Source organism: Penicillium vulpinum (genome assembly GCF_028829585.1).
Source record: "Penicillium vulpinum strain IBT 29486 chromosome Unknown utg000004l_segment0_segment0, whole genome shotgun sequence".
NCBI lineage: Eukaryota > Fungi > Ascomycota > Eurotiomycetes > Eurotiales > Aspergillaceae > Penicillium > Penicillium vulpinum.
Window position 1 is genome coordinate 7,496,053 of NW_026643244.1, and position 14,464 is coordinate 7,510,516.

At 44.6% G+C, this 14,464-nt stretch overlaps 4 protein-coding genes across 4 annotated transcripts; 2 read left to right on the plus strand and 2 right to left on the minus strand.

The window, feature by feature from the left end:
- Nucleotides 1-961: 961 nt before the first annotated feature.
- Nucleotides 962-1,477, minus strand: N7479_011363 (uncharacterized protein; the record flags this gene model as incomplete). Its single annotated transcript, XM_057259054.1, has 1 exon — nt 962-1,477. The coding sequence occupies one exon, from the start codon at nt 1,475-1,477 to the stop codon at nt 962-964; it is 516 nt and encodes a 171-aa protein (XP_057106512.1).
- Nucleotides 1,478-4,931: 3,454 nt separating this feature from the next.
- N7479_011364 (uncharacterized protein) lies at nt 4,932-8,014 on the plus strand (the record flags this gene model as incomplete). Its single annotated transcript, XM_057259055.1, has 7 exons — nt 4,932-5,018; nt 5,098-5,518; nt 5,591-5,952; nt 6,030-6,876; nt 6,940-7,123; nt 7,186-7,822; nt 7,877-8,014. 7 exons carry the CDS (start codon nt 4,932-4,934, stop codon nt 8,012-8,014), a joined length of 2,676 nt encoding a protein of 891 aa, XP_057106513.1.
- Nucleotides 8,015-8,845: 831 nt separating this feature from the next.
- Nucleotides 8,846-11,136, plus strand: N7479_011365 (Zn(II)2Cys6 transcription factor; the record flags this gene model as incomplete). The annotated part of the gene is made up of 7 exons (XM_057259056.1): nt 8,846-8,890; nt 8,944-8,967; nt 9,057-9,540; nt 9,604-9,920; nt 9,980-10,396; nt 10,450-10,682; nt 10,743-11,136. 7 exons carry the CDS (start codon nt 8,846-8,848, stop codon nt 11,134-11,136), a joined length of 1,914 nt encoding a protein of 637 aa, XP_057106514.1.
- A 966-nt stretch (nt 11,137-12,102) lies between these two features.
- Nucleotides 12,103-13,594, minus strand: N7479_011366 (DUF3237 domain-containing protein). The gene is made up of 5 exons (XM_057259057.1): nt 13,508-13,594; nt 12,928-13,419; nt 12,548-12,868; nt 12,194-12,488; nt 12,103-12,138 (listed from the first exon to the last, which is right to left on the minus strand). The coding sequence occupies exons 1-5, from the start codon at nt 13,574-13,576 to the stop codon at nt 12,110-12,112; spliced, it is 1,206 nt and encodes a 401-aa protein (XP_057106515.1). The 5' UTR covers nt 13,577-13,594; the 3' UTR covers nt 12,103-12,109.
- Nucleotides 13,595-14,464: the final 870 nt, after the last annotated feature.

A 14,464-nucleotide genomic window follows, 5' to 3' on the forward strand; every position in this document is an offset into this window, starting at 1 on the left:
AACAATCGTGTTTGCGAAGAAGTATGGTCTTATGATATTGCCCGTGGCAATATGCACCGTTAGGATGATAGCTCAACCTTTTGATCTAGTCCACGTGGGCTCTTTAGGCTTATAAATAATTTAACATTGCTTATTCTTCATTGAGCCTATATTTCTGTAATCGGGGTATTAATGATGGTCTCTGTACGAATCCAAATATCCCAGAGTTGCCAAAGACCGAACAAAAAGAATAAAATTGCAGTCGTCTGTTCAGCCTTACCGCAGGTTATCCGTATTTCCTGATCCCACTACCTACCTAGGTATATAATCCTCAGCGGTTACTGTTCAAGCTTGTGTTCTGCTGTTGAGCGCATCAAGAGGTGAGCAGGGAATTTACAATACATGATATATGAATTAGAATTTTAAAAAGCCCCAGGGGAACTAATTGAGGTCTGGTCTTGGATTCTGGCAATTCCGAAAACAAAAAGCGACTCCAAGGGAGACTGCTGATGCATCATGTACCCTAAGTATAGGCTTCGTATTTCTTCTGTTACTGGATTAAGATTTATTTGTGGGAGTTTAGTTTATTCCATTGGATTAATATAACTACACAGAGGAACCATTACTCTCGAGGTAAGTACTGGTTACAGCCGTCCTCTTTAGATGATCATATAGATTGGGGCCTCAGACGGAAGACTAGGACATGCTCGACGGTAGTAGAATGGGAAAAAAAACTTTGATTCTGTTAATAATTGGTGGCAAGAAAAATGACAGTTCAGAATTTTATTGTACATTGCGTAGTTGCGCCTATACTTTCGAAGGTATCACATGATGAAGAGGTCGAATGGTGAATCAATAGGTCAACAAAATTGGAGTTGGCCATTAAAACCCCATAAGACGTTAGAAACAAATAGACCGAGAAATAAATGACAGCCATCAAGGTGGAAAGGGCTTTGAGCAGAAAGATTCACCGGGGAGATGGTTAAATTCTGATGAACACGGCAGAGGCAAAGAGAGTTGAAAGAAGCATAACAGCCTTCAAGCTGGTATGGGCCTTGGGCAGAGAGGCGCTCGACTCTGAGGTATTTGTGCTAGTCGCAGCGCTGTCCGTCGAGGTACCTGATGATGTACTGTCGCCGGATGATGTCCTGTCGGCATTTGATGTAGAGGTTTCCATTCTCGTTGCAGTCGGGTACGAGGTCGCCGTTGCAGTGGCATTGGTTTCTCCATGGCACCACACGTCCTCCCAGGCGACGCCAGCTTCGTAGAGGCAGTCGGTAAGCTCTTGAATTGACTGGTCTACAGCCAGAGCGTAGATAGCACAGTCGTGATTATAGGAAGTTACTCCTGCGGGTTTCGCGCATTTTGAAATGAGTCCTTCGTACTTGTCGGTGTTGGGAACTCCACATGATGCGTCTTGGACGGGAATTTCGTACTGGGCTGGGGTTCCACAGGCTGTGCTAGTTGCCATAGCTCCAGTCGTCGTTGTAGTTGCCATGATTTCAAGGGAAAAGAAAGAATTCCAAGAGGTGAGGTTTGATTTCTGATTCAATCGAGTCACTCGTAGGATTCTTGGTTGATATGAGCCTTTATAGTCGTTTGACCTTTTTTTTGGTCTGTTTATTGATTGAACCATAGCCTGGAGTATTTTCCGTCTATTTTTAGTCGGTATTGCCAGCCTTCTTATTGCGCCAAGTGTATATGAAACTGCCAAGGAAAGTCCTACGCAATTAATAAATAAGGAAGGCGTATTCCGTATTGCCGCCACAGAGACAGACAAGAGAGAAAAAAAAAAAAAGGTCAATGTAAATCAGTCTGTACTTTGTAAGGGGCTCCCAGTTCATAGTGGGTCATCAGGCTGAGTCGGGCTGAGCTCTTAGTATCCGGGAGGACCGGCACGAAGTAATATGTGACCCCATATCATTCCTGTCACTACTCTTGACCAGTAAATCCACGAATTGTGGATGAAGTTTTTGTGGGACATGTAATAGTGCCGTCGATCAGTTTGTCGTGGCGTGAGGGACCGCATGCGACCCGCTTTGCAATAATCCTGTCATCAGAGCCATATTATTCACGGTTTATGAAGGACCGAACGCAATTTCGGATTTGTAAAGTCATTGAGTCTATCTCATCGATTTCGATTTTATCTACTTGCATGCCGGGCGGCCGAAGATCATACCATTGGTTGCCATCCTCGGATAGTGCGATATTGAACTGCGACGTTCAAGTCTTTTTTGTTCCGAAGATGCCAAAGGATGTTCGGTGAACTACATAGATCTTTACCCATGGTGGCCTGAAACCACAACATCATATGCCCTCTATGGAGAGCACACCTTTTGGACCTTCCATACGAGCCGAGTATCCGCAAACTAGTAGATCGAGCAGAAGAAGCCCTTCAGCGCTGGCTGAGTCAGCCAGCGGAGTGTCCACGGGTCAGATGGTTCTGTGGGCTAAATAGTGTCCCACATGGCGCCAGGAATGGTTTCCTACTTGGGGCTTTGGTAGATGATCAACGATCATGGGGCGACCGGAGTCAACATCATTATCTACCTGGTGAGAAAAGTACCAGAAAGTTGTCCTTTGATTTTGATTTTCTCTTCAAGCGTAGTCACTAAGTATATAGAATTCTTCAAGGCTGTAGAAGATGAAAAGAAATCAGGGCTGGTAATGAACACTGGCAGAGATGTGATGAAGCTAAGGAGTTCAACAAAGCTAAACGAACACTGAAGATGGAGATAGATGAATATAAGACAAAAGGGCTGCACAAAGACATATCCGAGAAACTGAACATGCAAAAGGGAATTACCCAAAACGAACGGCCAACTCTATGCTTTGAGGGATAAGGTTGAACCCATAACATAGACAGGAAATTCGAATTCTCGGATAACTGTATGAAGCTGAATCAGAAAGGTAAGTAAGTATTAGCGATGATCGCAATAACTGAGGGTTAAAATATGTATTTACCTTGCAGTCTCCAACAAGAAATACGAGCCTTAAGTTAAGCTTGTACATTCTCTTGATGTTGCAGATTTCGAAGCTCGAAGTGACCTCGGGAGGCAGTCGGTTGTTGGACCATATGACATCCCTCAAACTAACCATTGAATCTGAAGGCGCATCTGGAGTACCTATTGGATAGTTTATATTGGCCATGCTTTGTACCATCCACGTGCTAGTAGACGACTCCGATGTTCCTTGAGCTTTCACTTGTGTCGTTTCAACCAGCATGGTTTGAAATGCACTCAGCAATACATTGCACCGCGCATCTCCATGCTTCGTGAGTTTTATGCTCAAAGGTATCGAGCGACCTAGAAGAAGACAAGGTCCATTTTGAAGCTCGGTGTCGATTAGGAAGGATAAAGGTGAATCACTGTAGATGATTTGCGGGTTGATGCTGATAGAGGATTGTTGTTTCAACGGCTGTTGATTCGGTATCGGGTCTGAAAATGAATGGAATATAATATTTTGAGTCTTTATAATGATCAGCAATAGGATCAACCCAGTTTTCATTGGTCGATGATTGCTGGAGCAAGCGGAGAGTTTCTTACCTTTTTCACTGTACTTTCCCCTTCAACAACCACACTCAGAGTATATCGAATCTCAGCCAGTGAGTTCGCACCCCCTGTCGACGGTGGTGTCTTCCTCAAGAGGTGGGATTTTCTTTGAGGCCAACACCCTAGATTTGCACAACCAATTTGCGGTTTGTTTGACCAATGGCCGGTTTTGTAGCATTCGATCACTTGTGGAATCTGAATATAACTCAAAATATTTCAGTCAGGAAAAGGCTAGGCATAAGTAGTTGGAGTTCCAATAGGTACTGACCGTAATAGAAAATTGGAGAATGTGATCGCCGCTTCCGATAGTTACACTGTTTGAATCGTTTATCAAATGGTCCGAAGGAAAGAGGCGGTGAGATTTTTTGAACAGCTGAGAGATTTCTGGTGTTAATAACAATAATCCAGATGCAATGGTCGGCTGAGATGGCCATTTTTGCACATACATTATGGGTTTCCGTGCGGCTGCTTTTCGTCAGCCGGGATGTGGCTGTTCCCGACAAGTTGAGGACAATCGTTGACAAGTCGGCCGGCGACTCGGTATGCAAGATTACCTCCCCCGATACTGTATCTCGATGAGGATAGGCTGAATCTTCCTCGTCCAGTTTCAGCTCCACTTTCATCGATGATTGTGAGAGCCCAAATGAGCTCATTGTGAACAGCATGGGGGAAATGAGTTGGGGGGTGTGTGTAGTATGTTGGAAAAGAAATTATAAGCAGCTCTCGTGCTTATCCTTAAAAGGGTAGATTCCTGCTGTTAAAACACCCTAGTCCTCAGTTTGGTAAGGAAAGAATGGTACATGAGAAAACTTAACTGCATGTCTCGCTTCAAAGTGACCCCAGATCTCGGCGTAATCAGAATTTTGCCCCTCGTGGACTTTGGGCGGAATAAAGTTATTTTTAGTCGGTTACCAAGGCAATTCACAAATGCTGAAATTGTTTTAGTACAAATTAAAATGATTGAACCCTGCCCTCGGTGGTGTCTAACTGGAGTCCCTAAAATATAGTTTGCCAATTGGCTGAACTAAATGAATAAGGGTGTTTTAGCGTCACGCTAAGGAGTATGGCATTGCATCTGATTGGCCAACCTATCTAGAAGAGATGTGGGGTCCCGACTTAAAATAGCCGGGTATCTTTGAATTTCCAGTTGTAGCGAGAGGTAAGGTAATTCTAAGCTTGCTAATTCTTTCATCTTTGGAGAGAAAGAGGAAGACCCTTCGATTCTTTCCAAGAATCAATAAAATTTCATGAAAAACTGTACTGCTCGGCATACCTGTGCAGCCTGTCATACCTTAATCAATTTGAACCGGCTTGGCATCAGGGATTTTGGGGATTACATCTCGGGCTTCCAGATTACACAGTCCCAGTTATTGTTCTACATTGGGTCCAGACTGGTACACCATGAATCCTTTTGATCGGCCTTATTCGTTTCATTATGCACTGCAGGGGGATGAAAGCGAGGCCCTGAATGATGGTCATTCGCCCCAGGTAAGTGTATATCAAGTGGAAATTGCTTGATCTCTCCGGCCATGCGGCAAGCCGAACTGACATTCCCGGTCGCTACCAGAGTACTGGATTCCCAAATGAGCAAGGTGTCTCCCTACTCCATTCGTCTCATTCTTCTGCCCTATCTCCCAGTCCCTTCGAAGACCCAGTCTCTTCGAGTGAAGTGACTCGTCGACCATATCCCCCTTCATATGCCGAGGCTCCCAACCCCAGACCACAGTCAATGGAATCAATAGATCTCCCTGATCATATCAGATTACACAATCTTTCTAACCAGGACTCCGCTGTTTCCTCTTCCAAGGACTCGGGGCCACGACACAAGGGAAGTAGCATCCGGCGGTACCCAACACGGCGAATCAAGTTGACTCAAGGCTCAGTCTTGAGCATCAATTATCCGGTACCGAGTCCTATACGCAATGCTATCCAGCCCGAGTATCGAGATGCCGAGGGGGAACTTCCTGAGGAATTCACCCAAATGAGATGTGAGTTATCGTACCAATGTTCCAGACAATTCACCCCCATCATGCGTACCTGACTTTTTTTTTTCTCACTAGACACTGCTGCAACATGTGACCCTGATGAATTCACGCTTCGCAATGGTTACAATCTCCGTCCTTCGATGTATAATCGGCACACTGAACTTCTGATTGCCGTCACATACTACAACGAGGATAAAGTACTGACTGCACGAACGCTGCATGGGGTGATGCAAAATATCCGAGATATTGTAAAATTGAAGAAGACGGAATTTTGGGACAGAGGTGGTCCAGCATGGCAGAAGATCGTCGTCTGCCTTGTCTTCGATGGCATGGATCCCTGTGATAAAAATACACTTGATGTTCTCGCAACCATTGGCGTTTTCCAGGACGGGGTAATGAAGCAAGATGTGGATGGAAGAGAAACGGTCGCTCATATCGTTTGTCTTCCCACCTCCTAACCCTCCTGGATTCCAATACCCTAGGGAAATACTGTTCAGCTGCTGATTGTTCCTAGTTTGAGTATACCACACAGTTGTCCGTTACCCCAAAGCAAGAGCTTATACGCCCCTACAAAGACGACGCTATGAATCTACCCCCAGTACAGATGATGTTTTGCCTGAAGAAAAAGAATACCAAAAAGATCAACTCACATCGGTGGCTGTTCAATGCATTTGGGCGCATTTTGAATCCTGAGATTTGTATTCTGATTGACGCGGGCACAAAACCCGGACCTAAGTCTTTGCTAGCTCTATGGCAGGCCTTCTACAATGACAAGAACCTCGGCGGGTGCTGCGGTGAAATTCACGCGCTTCTGGGTCACCGATGGAAGAAGCTCCTCAATCCCTTGGTTGCAGCCCAAAATTTCGAATACAAAATCTCGAATATCTTGGACAAACCCTTAGAGAGCAGTTTTGGCTATGTGAGCGTACTTCCGGGTGCCTTTTCCGCCTATCGGTATCGCGCTATTATGGGCAGACCTCTCGAGCAGTATTTCCATGGAGATCACACACTGGCTCAAAAGCTTGGTAAGAAAGGAATTGATGGGATGAATATCTTCAAAAAGAACATGTTTCTTGCTGAAGATCGTATTCTTTGCTTCGAGTTAGTCGCCAAGGCTGGCAATCAGTGGCATCTCACATACGTGAAAGCGTCGAAAGGAGAAACAGACGTCCCGGAAGCACCAGCAGAGTTTCTCAGTCAACGGCGGCGATGGCTGAATGGCTCTTTTGCGGCATCGCTATATTCAGTCATGCATTTCAACCGGATATACAAGAGCGGGCATAGTATTGTTCGCTTGATAGTACTTCATATCCAATTGGTTTACAACATCTCCCAGTTGCTTATGACATGGCTTTCACTCGGTAAGTCGAGGGTTCCCTTTGCAGCTTAGATGAGTTCTATACCAGATCACTAATATATACTAGCATCCTACTGGCTCACAAGTTCCGTTATCTTGGATATTGTGGGAACACCGAGTCCGACTAACAAATTCCAAGGCTGGCCTTTTGGGAATGATGCTACCCCGATTATCAATAATATATTGAAAGTTGGTTATCTGGCATTCCTTATGCTTCAATTCATCCTAGCTCTCGGAAATCGACCGAAGGGGTAAGTAGTAGCCTAGAGATAGTTGCTCCCTCTTTCGCTTTATTGCTAAGATTCAATCGCAGATCCAAATTTCTGTACACGCTCTCCTTCCTCTACTTCTCTGTGGTCCAACTCTACCTCCTGGTTTTGTCGTTCTATCTCGTTGCGCAGGCGATGACTCCCGAGAATCTCAGTTTTAATCTCGATGACGGCTTTTCGACATTCATATCAGACTTTATTAATTCGACTGGTGGACTGGTTCTAATCGCCTTGGTTTCAACATATGGCATCTACTTCCTCTCTAGCATACTCTATGCTGACCCTTGGCATATGCTCACCTCATCCTGGGCGTATTTCCTTGGAATGCCTTCTACGATCAATGTTCTGATGGTCTATGCATTTTGCAATTGGCATGATGTCTCGTGGGGTACAAAGGGATCAGATGCGCCCGAAAAACTTCCCTCGGCGCAAACCAAAAAGGACGATGAAACGCCTTTTGTTGAAGAACTGGACAAACCTCAAATCGACATTGATGAACAATTCGCATCCACGGTGAAGCGGGCCTTGACCCCCTGGCAAGAACCGGAGGAAAACGAAGGGGTGGCCCTAGACGATTCATACAAAGCATTCCGAACGAATCTAGTGTTGCTATGGACCTTCAGTAATGGTCTTCTTGCGTTGTGTATCAACAACCTCAGCATCAACAGGCTTTGCTTAACGGTAAGTTTGAATTTAAGTTCTTCCTATTATCTACACACCAGCTGACCGACATAGTCGACATCTACAGCTCGCACTGCGATGTATTTCAAAATCATTCTGTGGGCCACTTCTGGTCTCTCAATTTTCCGATTCATGGGGTCTCTATATTTCCTAGCGAAGACCGGAATCTTGTGCTGTGTTTCCAGGCGTTGAATCAAGGCTTGGGACGGTAAAGAAAAGGATTCAGACTTGAAGAGTCATGTAGGTAGTAGTCGCAGGTTGATTTATTGAGCGCATTTCGATCTTGGGAGACTCTACTCTGTAGGTCTATTACTTTCTCTTTCTCTTTCCCTTTGTTTCATTTATTTTTTTCATTTATTTTTTTTTCATTCTGTGTCATTGTTAGATACCATGTCTCGCGATTTAGTCCAAAAAAAAACCAACCTTCAATAATAAGGGATTCCTTTCTATATTCATCATGTCATGAATACCACCCAAGGGTTTCCACAGTGGCTTACAAATTGAGATTTTCCGAGGTGCCGAGGTCCTAAAAAGGGTCTTTGACATATATAAAAGAAAATGCTGGGACTCAATAATGCCAAGTGTCAGGTATTTGACTTCTTGGTATTACTTGTCTGACTTGTCTGATTTATATATGCGTAGGGTTAACCGGAGAATAATGCAGCTATACGTATGGAGTACATATATGTGGGATATGTCTACCATTGTAATTTATGTACCTGTGAAGTACTCCAGATGTTTCAAATATCCCCCCCCAAAAAAGAACCCCCCAAACATATTCGCCTTCATCAGACAATTGTAACTAATTGGACAATGTAATGAATGCCAAGAAATGTATGATCCGCCCCGGAGCCATTAATGCTGCCTATTCTGCCCAGAGGTCGGTTCGCTCCGCTGGACGAAATTTTCGGATTCAATTGTACTTTTTTATTATTTTTAGACATCCCAAGGCTGAAGTCACCAATCTTTTACTCCACTCTCGCTATAGCCTGATAACTGCATCATTTCAAATCAAGTAGAAAGATGTCGGCCGAGCTTTCACTTGAGAGACAGGGGCCTCAATTAGTGGTACGAACATCATCTGAAACCCCAACTTCGCCAGATACTAATCGCACCTGCAGTGTGACCTCTGTCATTCACGCAAGGTAATATCCCTTGGGAAATATCTATTTATATAAATATACATATATAAATATACATATTCGGGTTACAATTTGCTAAAGCAGATACACAGGTCCGGTGCGATAGGCGCGATCCATGTGGCAATTGCCAGGATGCAGGAATCTCCTGTAATCGTCGGCGGGCTGTGAAGCGCAAGTGTCTGAGTACTCGCCCTCAGAGTAATTACACCCGGAGCTCTTCCCGCAGTTCCCGACGAAGAGGAACACCTGATCATCAACTTGATGAAGGTACCTCGACAGATGAAGTCTTACCGGTCCTGCGCTCTAACCCAGGTCGTAATTTGAACGATCCACGTGGGGTCAAAACTGGAGTTTTATATGATCCGGTTTATGATGCGCAGATGACGATTCAACACCAACTATGCCATTTACCGGGTCTCACTCTAGACAGACGTAGCGTGCTGGAAACAGCTTTATCTGTCATAAGAATATTGTCTGACAATTCGAGATCACTGGTACAAGATAGTCTTAACGATCATCAAGAGGCAGTTACCTCTCGAAGTCCCTCTGTTGAATTCCTTACCTGGATGTTGAAAGGTACGTCGATGTTTAACTATCTGAATACATTACAAATTTGACACTGATCATCGAACCCCGCAGATATCCGGACGGACAGATTTGGACTTTTTGTTGTGGATTACTTTAGACATATTTCAATCCCAACATTGAAGCAGATGGGACTTTCACTTCTTCGCAACAACATATCGGGTCGTGAATCCATCATCTACACCGTTTGCGTCAATTCTGTGGCTTACAAGTTTATTACTACGGTTGTAAATCTTGAAAAAGACACCGACCTTGCCCTCGAGCTAAGGAAAAATGCGACAGAGTATCGATCAGCAGCTCAGGCTGCATTAAAGCAGATCCCACTGTTAATACCCCCATCCCTTGGGTTATTACAGGCCATCATATGTGGTGTAAGCCGAATGAATCCCCATTGCTATTCCCTTTCCTGGCAGAACTAATCTATCTCTAGATATTTCTTCACCAAGGGTCTGGAGACGTCGATTTAAGTGGAGACCTCACCAAGGCCGCCTGTAACACATGCATTGATTTGGATCTTCAAACGAAGGTTCTATGTGGAAAGGCAAGCGAGGAAGAGCTTTTCTGTTTTCTTTGGTGCTACACTCTGGACAGAAACCATGCATATAAATCACGAACTTCACGCTGCCTTCTCGATGTTCAACTACCGTCCTCTTTCAACAATCTCTATCCAAATTACGCTCCCATGGCCGAACATTTCTTGATTTATCTAGATCTTGCTCGGGTGCAGGATACAGTGGTCTCATATCTACCCGATAGCTCATTGAGTCACCAAAACCCGTCATTATTATATGGTACTGGAGAATACATGTTGATACAGATGCAATATATCGAGCAAAGAATGAGCCATGTGAGTCATGATACTTTCTTTTTCTTAATGCACAGTTTCTTAACCAAGTACAGATGGCTTCATTGTCGGTTGAGTGGAAAGGACTCGACTCCCAGACCGAAATGTCAGCTCTCAAGTTCGCCTATCAATCAGTCATGACCGGAATCCTATACCTCCTCCAATCCGATCCCGGTCAAACAACCCGCTCAACAGATAGCTACCTTCAGTCCGCGCGCCGGGAACTATCAGCGCTTGTTTCGATGTGTCACTCAGCGGAGAAGCAAACCGCAGTCAACTTTTTGAACTGGTAAGTACCCCAAAATGCCACACCAGGTATATCTTTTCATTTCTAATATGCATCACTCAGGACGATTCTGCTCTACCCAGCGACGGCGTATCTAGTCCTATTCTGCAACGTTGTTGCGACCTCCGACATCGGCGATTTCAACCTCATGAAAGCTATCGCGGATTGTCTAGCTCAAACTGGAATCAGCTACCCACTTGTACAATTACGTACACTCTACCAGAAATTTCTGGGTCTTTCTCAGGAGTTTTTCAATGATGAGCGCAATGCGCTTCAGAGAATCAGTTCACCTCAATTGGGAAGTCCGCTGTCTAACCCGACTGGAAACCCGTTTGCGATTACGTGGGGTGCAGATGATTCGGTTTTCAACCAGTTTGTTTTCACTGGAGCAGAAAGCTTCTCTAGTATGCTGAGCATGCCAGATATTGATCCATCTCTGCCATACAATTTTGATTGAAGGAGTGTATAATACCTGGTGTGTTGGTCTGGGAGGGTTGGTATGGTGTTCTTGTATTAGTGATATACACGGGGCTTTCATGGATATAGCATCAAATTAATTGTTCAATTTTGGTAAATAATGATATATAGACCTAATGTTTGTTCTCTGTATTCGAAGTTATATTCCTGTACGTACAGGTATATACCGTTGGTGTTAGGTACGGTCTTGCGGTATATGACAACGGGTTATATATTCCCGTTCTATTTTCCTATTCTATATATTTCAATGGTACATCTAAAAATCCAAGGTATCTTCAAGATTTCTTCAATATTTGCTTCGAATATTATGTACACAGACAAATATATATATCTCTATAGAATTACTGACACCACCGATCTCATAAGGATCAGCGTATGATATCTAGCGTTTCAATGACTTTTGTACAAAGGTACATACCACCGAAACATATCCGGAACGATGTTCATTCCTGTCATTGAAAACGACTACATAGAAACATCGCATATCAATTCTGAGGGTAATTTCAGTTACAAACCAAGAGCCCGAATTGAAGATAAGGGCATAAAAGCTGAGATCAAGATAACAAGAAAGATGTCGAAAGCAAGCAATACCTTACAAGGCCGACTATATTGATATAGATGGCCGTCAAAGAATTACATCAGAAGGAGAACCATCAAAGACAAACGAAATCAAGAGCAGAGACATTGCACAGCTCAGAATCAGCTTAATTGGGGCGAACACATGGGAACCCAGGGTGGCGGATATACCCATGGTTTTGAAATCAAACAAGGGGAGCCAGATAAACAAAGTCGTGATGGTGAGAAGAATCGAATCATAGAAACGTTGCGCCGCGTATCAAGAAAAGGCAAAGTAGAAACACCGTTTTCCCATCACAAAGTTGAAGCTGGAAGGTAAAAAGACACGAACTCGCTGAATAACGGACAAGACATCATCGGTTGACGAGGGCATCGACCTAGTTGACACGGAACGAGTCGAAGATGACTACATGACCAGTTAGTATGAAACGATCGCAAAAGAAAGGATTGAAGAAGCCTACCTTCATGACCTCTGCGACAACCGCTGCCGATCCACATCAAGGTGTTCAAGAATGTGTATCGCTCATCGCCTGTCTCCATGGACAAATTGACCCGGTACTTATAGCTGCCGGGGTTGACACCATCTGCCATGTTGGCATCGATAACCTTTTCGAGAACATCCTTGGCGCCTGTCAACCATCCTTCTGTGCGCACAATGATAAATGCGGGCGGCTCATCGACAGTCTGAAGAATGTAACTCGCACGAAGGTTGGTAGTAGAATCCTTGGTAACGATCTGTGTATCTTGACCACCGGGCTGTTTTCAAAAGTTAAAAGACTGAACATGGGACGATTGGAGTTGAGATTCAGCCTTACCAGAACGATACCCTTGCCCCATCGACCGGCCCATTGGCCGCCGATGAAAGAAACCCACTCTCGTTGGCCCCAGATGCTGGGACCAACAGATACCTTGGGGTTCATTTTAATGCTCATACGGAAATCCAGCTCCAGTGATGGCGCGGGGATCTGAAGTGATCGGGCGACATCGCCTTCGGGGAATGTGTGGAGGAGATTGTTGGCGGGGATCGAGTCTTTCATCACGCTGAGATAGGTGGGGCATTCGAGCAGATGTTGGCGCTGACGACTAGTATTCTTCGCACGAACTTGCTGGCAGTAAATACATTGAACGGACAAGCACTATTCCGCATTGTTAGCTTGTATGTTCCAACATATATGGTAGAGTTCCTTTCTCGTACCTTGTCTTCTTCTTTCGCGCGGAACTCGACGAAAGCTGCGTGGACATCGTCTAGTGGGGGTGCCGGCAAGCTTGAACTTGCTGTCTTAGCCTTTGGTTTGGGAGTCGGACGCGATGGCACAGCGCTTGACGGCGCGGAGGGAGGACCGGTGGGCGGAACCGGAGTTGCCATTGTACCGCGATTCTGGAGAGCCCCCAGCGGGGTCTGCAACGGAGTAGCATGAGGGTTGACACCATTGGTCATGAGAGTGCCGTTGGGAGTTGGGATAGCCCCAGGACCAGCTGGACCTGACGAGGTGGTTGTTGGGCCATTGGGAGTTCCGGGGTAGCCATTGGGAGGACCGATTCCGTTAGGGGCGGCTTGGGCGGGCTGGGAAGGCTGAGGCGCGTTGGGATGACCGCGCAAACCTGGACACTCAAGGAGATGTTGTTTCTGTCGCGAAGTGTTCTTTGCTCGAATTTGTTGACAGTATATACACTGAACGGAGAGACACTAACACATGCATAAACCCCAAAACAGGTTTTCGTATGTTAGTGACGAACGTCGTAGGTGAAATATTACGAAATACACAGTCACGCACCTTGTCATCTTCCTTGGCGCGAAACTCGACAAATGCCGCGTGTACTTCCTGGTCGACGGTGCGACCCATGACGAGCGGAGTAAGGAGAGCAATAGTCTCTAGAGCAAACAAAGAGGAAAGAAAAAAAGAAGAATGGGTAAAGACGCGTATAGGTTGTAAAGTTGGAGGGGTTAGGGGAGAGGAAAGAAAAGAAAATGGAAAGACGAAGACGGGAGAATACGCGGGTTACGCGCCCTGCGTAATTTGGAGCACTGCTTACGGTACCTACCAACTGTATGTATATTATTACTGTGTACCTATATGTATATAGGTATATTCAACGTTGTCTATTAATCTACATATTTAAATCTATTAAAATACGTTATGATATAGTGGTTTTACTTAGTTGTCTCCTTCATCTCATACTCACCACCATATTTGATGTGGTCTAACTCGAGACATCAAATGAGACCACCGGTCGGGTCCCTTAGCCAAAATATATAAGAAACAGATTATGGAATAGTTGCCTAATAAAAAGCAATTCTAAGACCAAGATACCTTGAATAATCCCTATAGATAATCTGCTATGAACCACACTAAAAAGAAAACAAAACATTAACTTATAATATAGTCCTAGAGGTGTAAGCCTACAAGCCAATCACCCGAATCGGAGAATTCAGGGCAAACGAGGCACACTCGGATTAGGAGACTGCTATGATTGGATTTGGAAGACAATTCTCATGAATCTCGCACATTAAGCAGAAGCAAGAAAGGCAGAGATAGTAAGATATTTGATATTTATATACTTCCGTTCATTTCCCAAGAGTTCGCGATCGAAACAGGAGGTATTATTACTGTTACTGCTGGACGTCTCGTATCCCATACGCGATACTGTCAACTACATCTTCAGTTACAACATACGGGTTCCTGGTAAGATTGGGTTATATATACGAGAGATCGAAAAATAAAGATAAATTC

What these genes read in the sequence shown, in the direction of transcription:
- N7479_011366 (XM_057259057.1), bottom strand. Translation starts at nt 13,576, where the DNA reads ATGGGTCGCACCGTCGACCAGGAAGTACACGCGGCATTTGTCGAGTTT. An exon ending in GCGCCAAGGAAGATGACAAG is followed by an intron (nt 13,420 to 13,507) that starts GTGCGTGACTGT and finishes TGCATGTGTTAG; the next exon opens with TGTCTCTCCGTTCAGTGTAT. An exon ending in GGGGCAAGGGTATCGTTCTG is followed by an intron (nt 12,489 to 12,547) that starts GTAAGGCTGAAT and finishes TTTTGAAAACAG; the next exon opens with CCCGGTGGTCAAGATACACA.